Source organism: Varanus komodoensis, unplaced genomic scaffold, assembly GCF_004798865.1.
Source record: "Varanus komodoensis strain SLA01 unplaced genomic scaffold, ASM479886v1 scaffold4, whole genome shotgun sequence".
NCBI lineage: Eukaryota > Metazoa > Chordata > Lepidosauria > Squamata > Varanidae > Varanus > Varanus komodoensis.
The window spans coordinates 6,857,467-6,873,136 of NW_025335941.1; the positions used below are offsets into that span (position 1 = coordinate 6,857,467).

Consider the following 15,670-nt stretch of genomic DNA (forward strand, 5'->3'; position numbering starts at 1 on the left):
CCTGACTGACTGTGGCCAACAGAGTTGTTTAAGCAGAGCCATTGACTCCAAATTTGGGTAGTCAATTGAGCTGTAGACAAGAAAACATTCTGTTCTCCCATACAGCTTGTTCTTCTTCCGTAGATTGCAACTGGGGCATATTCAAACGGGATTGACAATATTTCCATATATTTGATTGATGTAGTATCTGAGTATAGTGAGATTTTAGAGCACTGTAAACTATAAAACACACACTTATAACTAGATATTTTATATCATGAGAGTAAAACCAAAAAGTAATACAGAGAAGATATCAGCTTAAGCTAACTTACATGGCTGGTTCATTCATTATTCTGGGAACATCAGTACAAATCTCTATTTTAACAGACTGTGCTGAGTGAGGTTCTACCACCCCACTGGTTGGAGCTATAACAATGGCAACAGTTCCTCTATATTTTATATCAAATGTACCTACAAAAATATAAACTTGTTATGCATCATATATAACATTAACTGACAGGTTCAAAACTTTCACTCACTCCAACCCAGTGTAGCCTGGCCTACAGCAATTTGGATGTCACAGACAGCACAATAAAAAAATAAAGATGCGTAGCACTTCTCCAACTATCACTGCCATTCCCAGGTCCTGCTCCCCATCTATCTTCTCACAGTGATGGATATTTACTATTACATATGTGACAATGACTAATACAAGGGAAATAGAACTCTTCCCTGGGAAGATGCCATTTCAAATATAGAACAACTGAATTTATTACATAAACCAGACTTAGAACTACCAGAAGTATGTGCATACATATAAATATATGAAAATATGTACATATTTTATATGTGCATATTATGGGATATCTGTCTACACACATGCGCAAAGAATTTAAAGTGAGCCTTGAAATAAAAAAATTTCTGGTGCCCAGGCAGGCTCATGAGCTTGCAAGGCTTCTAGCACCAAGCAGGACATCCATATGACCCCAGACCAACACAGGTAATAAACTTAAAACAACCTAGACTCCAAATATGTCATAAACACAAAGCAAGAACCACACATTATTGTAATCTGTTTCATGTATTTTATGTGTACAACCATTATGTAAGCTGTCATGTGAGGGCTTTGTCCTAAAAATGCATAAATAAATAACCAAGTCACACATAACCATTCGTACAGTATTTTCTGAAGGAATTGCATATATCAAGAAAATGGCTACCATTTTGCAGATGAAAAACAGTAAGAGTGGAGAAAACACTAAATCCACAGATGACAAAACAAACTCATGGAAAGTACATCTCCCACAAAGGTTAGCCAACTTAGCCACAGCCTTCAAATCAAAGAACAACAGGGCAATCCAAGTCCAGAGACACCAGCCTCATGGAAGCAGCAATTTGAATTTTGCACAGTGGTGTATGAATACCTAGCTGCTATGGAAACTTCTGTTCAATAAGGTGCATGCATACTGAGTAACATTACCTTTTTGGAAAGGTAAGGAATTTTAAAAGGCTAAGAAAAAATATTTTTGCTTTCCTTTCCTAGTAATGGAATAAAGTACTAACTTTTTCATATAAAGTCCTAAATGGTTTAGGGCCTGGATATTTGAAGGAACATTTCCTTCCATATACACCTGCCAGAACTCTAAGATCTTCCACCAAGATCCCTCTTCAGGAGCCCTCTCTGAAGGAGGTTAGAAGAGCAGCTACCTAAAGAAGGGCCTTCTCTGTGGTAGCACCCCAGCTATGGAACCTGCTCTCCAGAGAGGTGTGCCTGGTGCCAACGCTTTATTCATTTTGGTGCCAGGCCAAAATCTTATTATTTACCTAGTCTTTTAAGGGGTGATTGTTGTATCATATAATGGAATTTTTATTGTAACATACAATCCAATATATTAAAATGTACACTTATGGTTTTCCAGCCATCTTGAGATCCTTTTCAGATAAAGACAGGATAGAAAATGTTTTAAATAAAATTAAATAATAAATAAACAATGTCTGAAACTAGGCAGGTTGGTATATTTCCAGGCAGCTGGCAAGTTTCATTTCAGGATATTCAGTTATTATGAAAACTATATATTCTGACTGTGTTCAGATGATCAAATAGTATGTGTACCTAAAAGCAAGCCCGCTGTTGATGCATCATTCCACCCTTCACATGAGAAGTGAAACAAGCCAAGGAGCTACCATTAACCATCATTTCCCATTGTGCATGACTGAGAACTATGGTTAATGGCTTCCAAACAAAACAGGATTTGGAAAGCAGCTATGACTTCCTGACTTCTCTGCTCCTTTACCCAAAGAAAGGAATGAAGCAGAGCTTAGGTATACCCTGGCATTATAAACCAGGAGCTGATTGCCTGAACCAGATGATTATATTAACAGAAATGAACTTGGTATAATCAACTCCATAGAAAATATTACCTGTAGATGATCCATAGTTAGTAATTCTTATCTCCTTGTTTATTACTTTACTGTTTGCAATTACTGTGCCAAAATTTATCTCAGGTTCAATTTCAAGGCAACAGCAGGGGATTAATCTGCAAAAAGTAGTTTTATTGCTTTATTAGTTTTGTTTTTAATAAATGCTTTTAATAGAAAAAACTGTTTTCCTCTCAATTTCAACAAACATTTAATTATATAATCTAATTTGGCAACAATAGCTACAGATAAATATATTAAAATAGCCTTGTGTTTTCTTACCTACCATAATTACAATGTAATCACTTTGATTTACTCATGATAATTACAACTATGGTTTTAATTAGTTTAAAATTCTTTGATAGGTCTAAAAAAGTTATTTTTGAAGATCTGTCTACTAGGTGCTTAAAACAAAAATATTCAACACAATTCAATATACAATGAGTGAGCTGCAATTGACTAACAATTTTTAGGGAATGATCCTGCAGCTCCTAGACATTATCTGAGTGCCACAGAATCATTCAGTTAATGAACTTCAGTCCCAAGAGAACAGCCAAGACATGAAGTATCCTGAAGCTACCCAAGTCACCTTCCCTCCCACTTCAAAGCACCCCTGCTAGATGGATGAAATGGCCACCTATCAAAAGGACCAAATGGAAGGAACAGCAAGGTGCAGACTGCTTATGGGTATCTCAGCTGGATACTCTTATACACACTCAATATAATGCAGGGGTCTCAAACTCAACTTACCTGGGGGCCGCTGGAAGTAGAGTCTGGGTGAGGCTGGGCCACATCAAGCGGTGGTGGTGGGCCGCTCATCCTGTGTCGCTCCCGGAGGCCGGCCTGCGCACCACCGGCGCTTTGAAGGCCGCAGGGCCCCTCCCCCATGCCCCGCCTGTCCCGGCAATTGGCCTGCGGGCCACGAGTTTGAGACCCCTGATATAATGTGAACTTACAATATTTCTTATAAGAGGCACTGAGTACAAGATATTAAAAATTAGACAAAAGTGTTACGTACAGTGTTAGGTGTCACCACTATCATTATCTCCAAGTCATTACTTGGGATAAGCACCTTTGGCAGCAATTACAGCTGTGAGCCTTCTTGGGTAAATATCTATTAATTTGTGCATCTGGTTCCATTTGCAAAACTGTTCTAGCTGTGGCCACTGAACAGAGACCACTGGTGAACAGCAACTTTCAAGTCTTGCCACTGACTCACTTAGAGTATGGTCTGGACTTTGACTGGGCCATTCCAAAGGCATTGACCCATTTGTTTTTCAACCATTCTAGCTCTTTGGGATGTTCAGGAATATATCAGTCCTGATTGCTGGTTATACTCAGCTTCATGCCAGAGTTCTTTCAATAGCTACTTGGTCTTCGTGTTGCTGTTTGTTCAGATATACTCCCCAACAAACTCTGTGACCTTCTAGATACAGGTGTATTTAATCTGAGATCATATGATATCAACAGCACACAGGTGGACTCCATTCAACTACTTAAGCTGACTTCTGGGGGCAGTGGGTTACACCAGTTTATTTAGGCATGTCACAGCAAAGGAGGTGAATATTTATGCAACCAAGAAATTCTTGTTTGTTTATGTTTACTAAATGTTGTGCTGCTAGAAAAATAATTTGTTCCTTCACAGTGCTAAGTATCTTGTGTACATCAAGTGGTGACCATCCCAATTTTAATCCATTACAATTCCAGGTTATAACAAAACAAAATGTGAAAAAAATCAAAAGGGATGTGTGTGAATATACAGGTACTATATACAGCAATATTCCTTACTGTTGAATCTTTTTGGGACAATGAACTAAATAAAATGACGATCTAAGAACAGAGTATCATAAACTGTGTCCTAGATATGCATTCATATGCTACCTTTACATATTTCACTGTGGAACTAACAAAATGGAAAATATTTTTAAAAAGCAATTACCAGAGTATGCAGTTTGACTCCTCATAAAACAATTCTAAGGTACATGATGTGGGAGAAAGTTCACATTATTTTAAATCAGGGGTGCCCAACCTTTTTGCTTCTCTGGACCACATTGACAGAATTGTCTTGGGCCACATTAAATACATAAACACTAACAAAAATTGGTGAGAAAAAAATGGTCTGTGCATAATTTTCATCATATCCACCACTACAGATAAGCAAAAAAATCCTCACATAATCATTCTAAGAGAGCATACATATGTTTACTTTATGTGACATTGCGACGCAATGTTGTTTTCTACAAAGTTCACGCTTGACAACCACACAAGTGAGTTACAAAAAAACAAAAACAAATCTCAGTGTTTTAAGTAAGTTTATGATCTTGTGTTGGGCCCCATTCATAGCCATCCTGAGCTGCAGGTTGGACACCTCTGCTTTAAATCATAACATTGTGAAATGCTCTTAGTTGCACGCCAAGAATCATGTCTATAAGCCAGTACTTTATTTTTTTAAAGCTGTGTTATTATCAAAAGAAGTAATCAAAAGTTAATTTGTAGAACTGTATGTTGAAATGTCATACCCTATTAGAGGAATCTCAATTATCTTTTTTCCTATGTGAAGAAGTAGCCTATCCTGAAGATCTTTTTCAGTGTCAGGGTGATACTCCACAGTGGCTGTTAAGCGAAGCCCAGAAGCAAGGGGCTTTTTTGAATTTTCCACAATTAGACTGAACTGTAAAACAATGAAAAATCATTCTGTTTTCAATTCAACAAACTAAGGATACAGTCCTTCACATATTTAGATTTTTTAAAATCTAGTTGATGAATGCTGGAAGTTGTAGGATTCTATTTTCCCTAATCATGCAAATGATTGCATCCTAAATCATTTTATTTCAACGTCATTGCCTATCTGATAAACATGAACAAGTGATAAGCTTTGCTTGTTTACTCTTCAGCAACTTGCCAGTGGTAAATAAAATTGTTCTTTTAAAAATGTTGCAGATTTACATCTTCATGCACTTCGGTCTTGTTTGTTTTGACAATAACCGAAGCAGTAAAGGAAAGGGTGAGGGGACTGCTTGGGGAACACACCCTGCTTAAGACTTAATTTTATGCTTTTACAAAGTGCGTTGCGACCTTCCCAACCTGCTGGCTGGCAGATACGTCGCACTGAAATTCCCAACAACTATGGCCGGTGATTAAAGATGAGAGCTCTGACTGATGTATCTGTGGGGCACCGAGTGCATCACCCCTCTGCCCCACTGGCTCTGCCCTCCCGCACACACGCTGCGCCCGTCCCACCTGAGGCTGCTCCGGAGGCGCTAAGTGCAGGACACAGCTGTGGGACCGCAGGTTCTGGACACTCAGCTGCGTCCGGTAGCATCCTCCGGGCACCGCGTCCACAAAGCGCAGCTCGGGCGGCGTAATGCGCACTCCGGCTACATCCCAGGAGGTGGCGGCGACTTCCATCTCCCCTCCGCATCCTCCGACCTCGTCGTCCCTCTGGACACTCATGCAGCCTTCGACCAAAGCGGCATCCAGCACGGAGCGTTCCTGTCTCCAAGGAGACACAAACTCCCCCCCCCGCACGCAGCATCTTAGGAACGGTCGCCTGGCAACGCAACCCTCGCCCTGATTGGAGGCGACGCGTCCAGAAAAAATAACAAGTGAACGACATTCCAGCGCATGCGCGAAGAGCTGCGGTTTATCCTTTCCTGAGGTCGCTGTAGTGTGGCAGGAACTGCTGCTGCGAGGATGACGAAAAAGCGTTAGTTATCGTGCCATTCGCTTGGAGGGGAGATGATACAGCCCTAAAATGGCTCAGACGTGTCTGTTCGCAATAGACAAGTGCTTATATAAGGCTCAATCCTATGTATGCTTTAGTCAAAACAAAAAACATAAAATTCGCCTCATTTTCCAGCCAGACATGGCAGGATGAGGACTGCTGGGAGCTGTAGGGTTGTTGTTGTTGTTTGTCTGAATGTGTGTAGGATTGTGCCCTTAAAAACCGAAATCTATGGGAGCTTTCTTTCAAGAAAATGTCTTTTTTAACTCATTGAATCCAAATACAATAGCATTAATATTGGTTGCACTGAAGTGCGGTTATAGCTTGGGGAAAGAACACGTGCTTTGCATACAAAATCTGTTGGTTCAGTCCCTACCATCTCCCTGGTAGGGCTGGTAAAGAATGCTGTCCAAACACTGGAGAGCTCCAGCTAGTCATTGTACCAGAGACAATAAAAAACTGGACAGCCATCTGAGTGTGATGGTGTAAACCCAGGCAGGCATACCTAGAAGTAATCAACCCTGAAACAGCAGGCATTAATAGTTCAATCCCGAATTTACTCCAAGTTTAAACATCTGCTTTGGATCCTAACCTTCAACATGTGAATGCTACTTCCTTAGTTAAAACTGGATAGGCATTTACGTGTACAGTGTTAAGAAGTAACTGAAGGGAAAGCCACAATAATTTTCTGAGTTTAAGGAAAAAGTTCCAAAATACATGTATAACAGTGCCACCTGCTGACTATAAATTAGTGACTTTCAAACTGTTCATTTGAACTTTGAAAAGCTCTCTGAGCTTTCATAATGCAGTTAACTGACGGAGAACCCCAGTTCTCCGTCAGCTCCACTGGCTCCCGATTGAAGTCTGGGCCCAATTCAAGGTGTTGGTTATGACCTATAAAGCCCTCAACAGCTTGGGCCCTGGGTATCTAAAGGAACGCTTGCATCCATATATGCCCTCCCGCCCCTCAGCAACAGATGCCCTTCTCCGGGAACCCTCTGTGAATATTAGGAGGGTGAGTACCCGGAGGAGGGCCTTCTCTGCGGTAGCGCCCCACCTATGGAATGTGCTCCCCAGAGAGGTCCGTCTGGTGCTGTCGTTATTTGTTTTTCGGCGCCAGGCTAAGACCTTTTTATTTAAAACTTATTTTAATTGTTATTATGTAGGTTTTTTTTTTTATTTTAAGCAGAGATGCACCGGGTTTTAATGTTTTTATTGTATAATTTTATATGCTTTTGTTTGTTTTTGTTGTGAGCCACCCCGAGGCTTTGTTGCGATGGGGGCAGCATAGAAATGTTTTAAATAAATAAAATAAATAACTATATGCATTAAATTTTCAGCTGAACATGATTGCAAATGAACATGGGACCTTTGATATGGAAAGCATATAGCTCTACCTATGACCTGTGGTTCCTCTTGAACAATTTTTCATCAAATTTCCATGAGTGGACATACTGGTATCCTCTTCTAAATGCTATTACCTGTTTGCCATGTATAAATCCACACTGTGTGCTCTTAAGAGCAGAACAATAAAGCACCAATCATATCTACACTTACTGGGCACACATTCTGTTTAACTCTCTGGAATAGTATCTTCAAATGGAATGTATTTCTTTTGAGAAGAATGAGTTCCTTATGAGAGAAAGCATTTGCTGTCATCCAAGCAAAAATTATTTTGAGTGCATCTGCAGACAACTGAACTGAGCAACAACAAAAATAAAAATAATGAAGACTTTACTACAACTATTCATGTGGATGGTCTTGTCTTTCCTACTTCTGCTGACTTCTACATGGCTTTCAGGAAATTCATTCCTTGTTCCAGTTACAAATCTTTTATATCAGCACTTCATTAATCATTTTAGCTTCTCATTTCTGTCAAGTTTGCATCCTTTTTCTTACTCTTAAATTGTTCTGTATGTTCTATTTTGATTCACTTTTCTCTTATTGTCATTATTTAGTCATCTGACTTTGTAATCTCACTTTTTATCATCACCTTTAACTATCTTTACTTTTGCATTCTCAATTTCCTACCCTCGGTATCCAGCATTATTCAGAATCAGGTTTTTTCTTTTCCTTTGACTCATTCTCCTTTCTGCACAGCATCTATTTTGCATTGTTTCTTGTTTGGTTGTTGCTTTTTGGTGACCTATAGTTGCATAAAATCTGGTTAGGACTGGGTATTTTTTCCCCCCTGCAAAAAATTCTAGGTTCACTTTACCCTTCCCTCCCCACCCCCTTTGGGTTCTATTTCTTAGTTGGGTTAGGGTTACAGGAAGTAAACCTAAGCCAACAAGTTTCCATACATCTTTTATAGGATTATTAGTTTCATTATTGGCATAATTGAGTTACTGATTTTTTTCGATGGCTGTCCTCAAAATTGATTTTTCAATGGCTGTTTACAAAATAAATCACAAATTAACAAAATTATGGTTTATAGATTTTTGTGCCAGGAATTCTACCTGTCTATTCCAGAAAGAAAAGGAATCTAAAGTAGTACTTGGCTTTCAATTTATTTGTAAGTGATAAGATAGTTTAATAGCACTTGAAGCATACAGTCGTTGTCTTGAGGAATAATAGTCTTTTGAGAATTCAAACAATAACTCATGGAACAAGCTTTCTTCAGTGTATGTTTAAATAGGCAAAACTGAAATCCCCTAGCTTCTTTCTCTTTATTAATTCATTTATAAGTTGAACCCAAAGGAACTGCTCAGAGAGGACATCTGCACCATGGAGAAACTAGGGAATAAGGGACACTGATTCAGGGTAGACTTCCTTGCTTCTTTGGTTCTGCATGTGAATTGCTGCTACTTTTGGTGGTGCACATGTCTGTTTCTTCTTCCAGCTGGTAAAGGGCTCACTGATCCACCTGGAGCCAAGAAGCACCACTCTGCCGCCATACCTCCTCACTTTCTCCTGCCGGCAGCAACAAGAATCAGGTAGATTATTTCAGAAATGTGTGCATCAGAAAATATATTAAAAATTTTTGTGTATCTATAATTTCTGGTCAGGCCAGAGTCAGGGCCAGGCTAGGAGCTGGGTCACTCTGTTGGCCAGGACAAGAACAACTTACCACTATATAGAATCAGGATCAGTCCCAAGCCCTGCTGGAGTTCTCATTCAACTGATGAATGCCAGCTGTGCAGGGGGGAGCCATATAAGACCAAGCTCTTCTTTCCAGGACTGGCTTCAGCAGCACAGGGCTTCCTATAGCTGCAGTTCCTCTGCTGCTCCTGACTGCTCCTATTGTGCCTCTGATCACTGTGTATAGGCTGGATAGTGAAGAAAGCTGACAGAAGAAAATTGATGCATTTGAAATTTGGTGCTAGAGGAGAGCTTTGGCAATACCCTGCTATGACAGAAAGATGAACAAGAGGCTCCTAGATCAAATCAATCCAGAACCTGCCCTGGAAATGAAAGTGACAAAAATGAAGCTGTTGTACTTAGGATACATCATGAGAAGGCAAGAGTCGCTGGAGTAGACATTAACACTAGAGGAAGATGACAGCAGAAGAAGAGGGGAAATAACTGCTAAGAGATGGATTGATTTCATGAAGGAAGCCATAGCCACAGCCTTCACTTCACAAGAGCTGAGTAGGGCTGTGAAGGATAGGTCGTTTTCAAGGGTCACCATAAACAAGAAAACAACAAACAAGGTGGATTCAGAAATTTAATAATGCACATTGTATTGGAAAGCAGCTATGTGCTAATTCACTCAAAAAGAAAAGCCTCACCATGGACACCGAGATTTTCTCAACAGTAAGAATGCTAAGACTGTTTAAGTTGCAATTCTATGCTTGTTTAGACAGGAAAAGTCATACAACTGTTATAGCCAGCCGAGGGATGCTGTCAAAGGTATTTTTTTACCATCTAAAGAGACATAGGAATTGTATGCTTAAATAATTAATGCCACCAAAGAGACACATGTGTAGTGGTCAGCCACCCCAGAGTCCCCACCTCTTTGTGGCCACTGATCCCTAACTTCTGTCAGAGTTACCCTAATAAAACTTATGAGTTTTATACTTCTAGAACACAGAAAACTGCCAGTTTCCCTTCCTCCCCCCTCCCCCAATTTCTCGATGTTCCTGTATCATGATTTTGGGCTTCCCCGTTGTTCTCACCTTCTTACCCTTTCAGAATCTCATTGTGCACCCTACCCTGGGTACCTGACTCCAACCCCATAAAACACTGTGTTCATGGTCTGTTCCCCTTGCAGTCACTTCTGTATGTGCCACCACTGCCCCCCCACCCCCACCCCCAGCCTCTGTCGGAGAAGGGTTGCCTGGCTTTTCTCGCTAAACCTCTGAGACTGAGCGTAGTGCTACCATGTGAATCCAAACATTCATTTTGTCTGCTCCTGACACCTCCACTTAAGAGATTCCCTGATCTGCAATTCCAGACTTGGATTCAGCGTATGGCAACCCCCAAGTGTGGTGAAAAATAGGGGTAGATGGTGTAAGACATATAAGGCAGGGGAAGGAGAAGGAGTTGGAGAGCATTGCAGTCACTGTTCACAGTTGGCTGAAGCCTCTGAGATCCCAGGCCCTGTTGGCCTCCTTGGACACAAAAAAGCAAAGCCTCCCTAGCCTAACTCTAACACAGAATACAATGCCAGACACAGTTTTCTCATGTACAGGGTAGAACACTGTTGTTTGACAGTCTCTGGCAACAAGAAAGGAACCTGTCCTGGCAAAAACACCCTAAGCCTTTTCAGCTCCCTTCTTTTATCCCCCCTCTTAACCAGACAGCTCATGGGGTGACATTGCAAGGCATATTCCAGGTGAAGATCATTTTGCCCTTATTGCTCCCAATCGCCTGCTTTCTTGGGGAGTGCAAATTCCCCTGTCCTTGGCTATAATTTACAGTATTTCTCCTTTTGCATTCCCAAGCCCTAGCTGGCCTTCCCCTGGCCCTAGCACCTAGGTCTCCTTGAATCAACACCTGGCACTTGCAGCCATTTCCTTGATTGTAAGTTTGCTCCTCCCCTGCAGTTTGGATGTTAGGCCAGTTCACATTACAACATACAGTACAGATCAACATACCTTCCAGCAAAGCTGGATTAAGGCATAAGATAGCTGGGCTGAAGCCCAGGATTGCTGTCTGTTTCTTACATATCTTGAGTCATCTAAATTAGGAATGGCCAAAGTGTGTCATTCTAGTGTGTCATTTGGCCCACCTTTCTTGTAAAACAGTATTTTGTTTCTGCCATGTGCTATTCTCTCCATTTAAAGCATGCACACTTGCTACTCAAAACCTATCGCCAAGGAATAAGCTGGATCACATACCAGATGCTTCTAAATAATACACTTTCTGGTAAATAAGAGCTGTCTTTGGTTTATACCCAATGTGGTAGGAGGGACTTATTTGAAAAGGCATAGGCTTCCACTACTCAGACATCCAAACTTGACACATGAGGGCATCAGATGTGGAGCCCAGGCAACTGCGTGCCATCAGGAGCTGAAGTGTAAGTCTCCAGTTGTTTGTACTTAAGGAGACGGTTCATCTGATTAATATGTGAAGATGGCTTTAGAGTCTCTTGCATTTAGAAAAATACAGAAAATGATATTCAACTAAGATATAATTCTTTTTCCAAAAATTCTTTTTCATAAATCAATCATTCCTCATCACATGGGATGTTGTTGTTTTGGGTATTTGACTGTAGTTTTTATGCACCATCATCTCAGACTTATGGCAACCCTATGAATGCATGCCCTTCAAAATGCCCTGTTCTTCACAGCCCTGCTCAGTATTTGAAAACTCAGTGCTGTGTCTTATTTAATAGCAATTCAATCCATCGCATACTTGGTCTTCCTCTTCTTCTTCTGCCTTTGTCTTCCCTAGCAGGATTGTCTTCTCCAGGGAGTCTTGCCTTCTCATGATGTGTCTGAAGTATGACTGCTTCAGTTTTGTCATTTTTGCTTCTAGGGAAAGCTTTGGCCTAGGTCCCCCTTGTTTGCCCTTCTGTCAGAGCAGGGTATTCACAAAGCTCTCCTCCAGCACCATGTTTCAAACACACCCATTTTCTTCCTGTCAGCTTTCTTCACTGTCCAGCTTACACACCCATGCACAGTGATTGGGAAGAATAATGTAGAATAATCCTGGCCAGATTTGAAACAATCTAAAATGAAACAAGTCTCTCTCTGCATATATGCAGCTCTTTGTACCTGTACAGAATTATTTCCTTGATCTCTGCCAAAATATTGGGTGTTCAGACATGCATAATAAAAGGTATCAAAAACAAGGTAACAAAGTTGATTTCAAACATCCTATTACACTGCACCAGGTATGGCTGTATAAAAAGGTCAGACACGCTAGCGCAGGTATACCTGATGGGTCCCTCTGAACAACAGCTAATACAATAACTACAACTATGATTTTCTATATTTAGACTTTAAAAATATAACAAGTATAGGACTACATAGAGATGGCATAACTGTACACTGTACAAATTAATATTTATTTGTAATAGTTATTTAACACATTTTACCATTTAAAACACATTTTACCATTTTAACACCCAGATTGTGTGCATGTTTACTAATTTAAGAAAGCACTGCGATATCTTGTGACTTTTAGGACAGAACTTCTCACTTTGCCTATGGTGTTTCTATTTGTACAAGAGCCAAGTGTCTATTGACTGTAACTCTCGTATTTGTAACTGGATCTGGTCTTACTAAAGAAAATCCCAGTGACATTTGGATGCTAAATGCATTTGTTTCACAGTTTCATTGATCTCACAATAGCTTGGAATCTTGTATCAGGGAGAAAGTCAGTCCAAAGGTAACCTTGTAGAGTAAGAGGCATATTATGGAAGATGGGTGAATTGCTTTTAAAGCAATTGTGGAGAGAAACAACAACAATATAAAAAGGAAATCAGCCAACTAATAGTAAAGAGGTCTACAAGCAACCTTGTCTGACAGCCTAAGGTTTTATTCAGCTTCACCCACCAGTACCAACTGCCACTACCAAGAGCAAAACAAGCCCAATTTCCTCAGTTCCCAAGTGATCTTGGTCCCCTGGGATCAGCTGGCCAAGTATCCCCGTGAGGTCCTTTGTGTTCGCCTTCTTTTCAGCCCACCTATGTCCTTAGCACAGCACAGCTAGATTGCAGGTTGTACTCATGCATACAATCTGCGTGTCAAAATGGTGAAATGTGGCTCAAAAATTAGCCTCACCTTTTTTACCTCCAATACAGAACCTGAGTTTTGGTGGAAAAGGAGTAAAAGATTTATTGAGGGTTCAGAAAAAAAAAACATTGGTCAGAATCTGGGTACTAAAGCAACAAATGGTTCAATGCAGCAATTTGGGGCAAATGACAAACAAAAGAGGGGGAATAGTGTCTCATTAGTACAGCTCTCTGCTATACTGCCTGCAGGGTTCCTTGAAGACTGACTATGCTCATAGCAAGGCTTTTGGTGGCTATATCAGGTGTCCCCATTCAAACCTTTGTTTGGGAAAAAAACTGCATCTTAGTTTCCTGTACTAGAAAAGCTTTAGGCAATCTTTGCTTTGCCTGCCCAAGGCTCCTTCATAGATAGCTCTATCTATCAATCCTCCATAGAATATAAGAACATGGAAAACACTGGAATAAACTCTCATGATGCCATTCAACACAACTCTTTTTGTGAGGAACACATTCCTGTTCCTAAATGGAGGAGATAAACATCATAGAAGTGCATACTAAACATGATAGCGATTAAAATTCCAATACAGTTTGTTTTTTTATGGTATATGGCTGTTATGCAAAAAGCTGTGAAAATACTTCTCCTCAAGTTAAATAACCAAGACTACCTGCTGTGAGTGAGGCCATTCCTTTGTTTATTGCAATAGCCGGGGAGAGCCCACTCTATCAGAAGCTCTCCAAAGTACAAACACACAAAACAGCCCCTTGTAATCCTCAACCCGTCTGCCACAGTCCTCCCCCTTTCCCTCATTGGGTAAGGTACTAGGAGGTTACAGTCTTTCCGTCCGCCTACTTCATGTCTCCCATCTCATCCCACTACATACATCACATGTGCATTCTAATTAGTCCATTGTCTATTCAAGGTGTGTGAGTTAATATTCATCAACCTATTATTTATTATTTATTTATTTGAAAATTTCTATGCCGCCCCATTCGCCGAAGCCTCGGGGCGGCTTACAAAACATCAGTTAAAATATAAAACACTAAAAGTATAAAACACATTAACATTATAAAATAAGTTATATGCCTGTGTCTTATAACTATAAGTTCACCCCTCTCTCACTTCACCTTGCCCTACGACCGTCTGTCTCATAAAACTACTGGGAGGATGAGATAGGAAGTAGCAAACTTTCTTTCAAGCCAATTATCTCTTTTCTCTCCTCCTCATTCCTTCAGACAGGCTTCATAGCTTAGTTGTTTGCCTCTCTGTTTCTCAATCACTGAGTTATATCCTTCATAGCCCTGGGTATTTCTTCCATTTCTGCTAGTGTGTCAAAAGTATGCTATATTTTCTTAGTAAATACCATGAACCATTTTTCTAGTGGTTGCTTTTTAAATAGCACTAATTTGTGAGGTGCTGTGTCATTGAAAAGAGAATTCATACTATTATTTGTGTTTTTGCAAAGTGCTACATTTATTTTGGCCAATGTATGATCTGCTTAAGTTAATTAGTTGCTTTGAAGATTAACTCACATAGATTTATTAAATAAGTGGTCATTTAAGTATTAAATATATTTTACAGCAATGAATTCTGTTCATGTTGTATTTAATCTTGTAAGTATAAAAAGACTTGGATCATGCCTTCTATATTTCAGGTCTTGATTGTAGATGAATAATACATTCACTACTTTAAAAAAATGAATTACTGTCCTCCTAATAATAGTAATCAACCACTCTCTTTTTATCTCAAATTGTCAAAGTACATAGTATAAAGAAGCTCAGGAAAAAAAGGCTTATTAAAGTGAATGTGGCTTAACTTTCACTGAAAGAAAGGTGAAGGAAGGGAAGGAAATGTGTGTATCTCTTGAAAGGAAAGCTGCTGGCCAGCATGGGGTTGCTATGGAGATGCCTTTAGACCTTGATACTAAATTCTGCTCATTTAAGGCACAATCCTATGCAAGCTTAAATAGGAAAAGGCTTACAACCTGCAGCATGTCCCAGCCAAAAAAGAAAAAAAGTTTAGGAAGAAAAATCCCTACAACTCCCAGCATAGGATAGCAAAAAAAAACTTACATAGGATAACACCTTTTTGTATTACAGTTGTATTTATATCCTGCTTTTACTTCCTCCGAGGAGCCCAACTTGGCCCAATTTATCCTCGCAGCAACAACACTGTGAGGTAGGTTAGGCTGAGAGTCAGTGACTAGCCCAAACTCACCCAGTGAGATTCATGGCAGGGACTAAAACCTAGATCTCCTGCGACCTAACCTAACACTCTACGAGTAATTACCACACTACACTGGCTCTTGGCTTTGACCCTACATGCCCTTACATGGAAGCAAATCCCACTGAATTCTATGGGCCTTACCTCAAATTATAGAGGGACAAGACTGTACTTGTCAATATCACTGAAGAATTACATTCTTGCA

The 15,670-nt window shown here is 40.1% G+C and overlaps 1 protein-coding gene across 15 annotated transcripts in view; it reads right to left on the reverse strand.

Moving 5' to 3' along the window:
- CFAP47 (cilia and flagella associated protein 47) overlaps positions 1–15,670 on the reverse strand; it is a 260,884-nt gene that overhangs the window by 239,099 nt on the left and 6,115 nt on the right. For 12 of the 15 annotated variants that reach the window (XR_006415883.1, XR_006415885.1, XR_006415884.1 and 9 more), the window contains 3 exons: positions 4,917–5,068; positions 2,401–2,516; positions 312–450 (listed from right to left, as the gene is read on the reverse strand). The exons of 2 other annotated variants lie outside the window; for them this stretch is intronic. Coding sequence is in view for 9 of the 13 variants with exons in the window: in XM_044441877.1 (XP_044297812.1) it covers positions 312–450; positions 2,401–2,516; positions 4,917–5,068 (407 nt within the window). In the remaining 4 variants the exon portion in view is untranslated. The remainder of the gene's footprint in view (positions 1–311; positions 451–2,400; positions 2,517–4,916; positions 5,069–15,670) is intronic. One more of the 15 variants, XM_044441884.1, reaches the window with a different exon arrangement.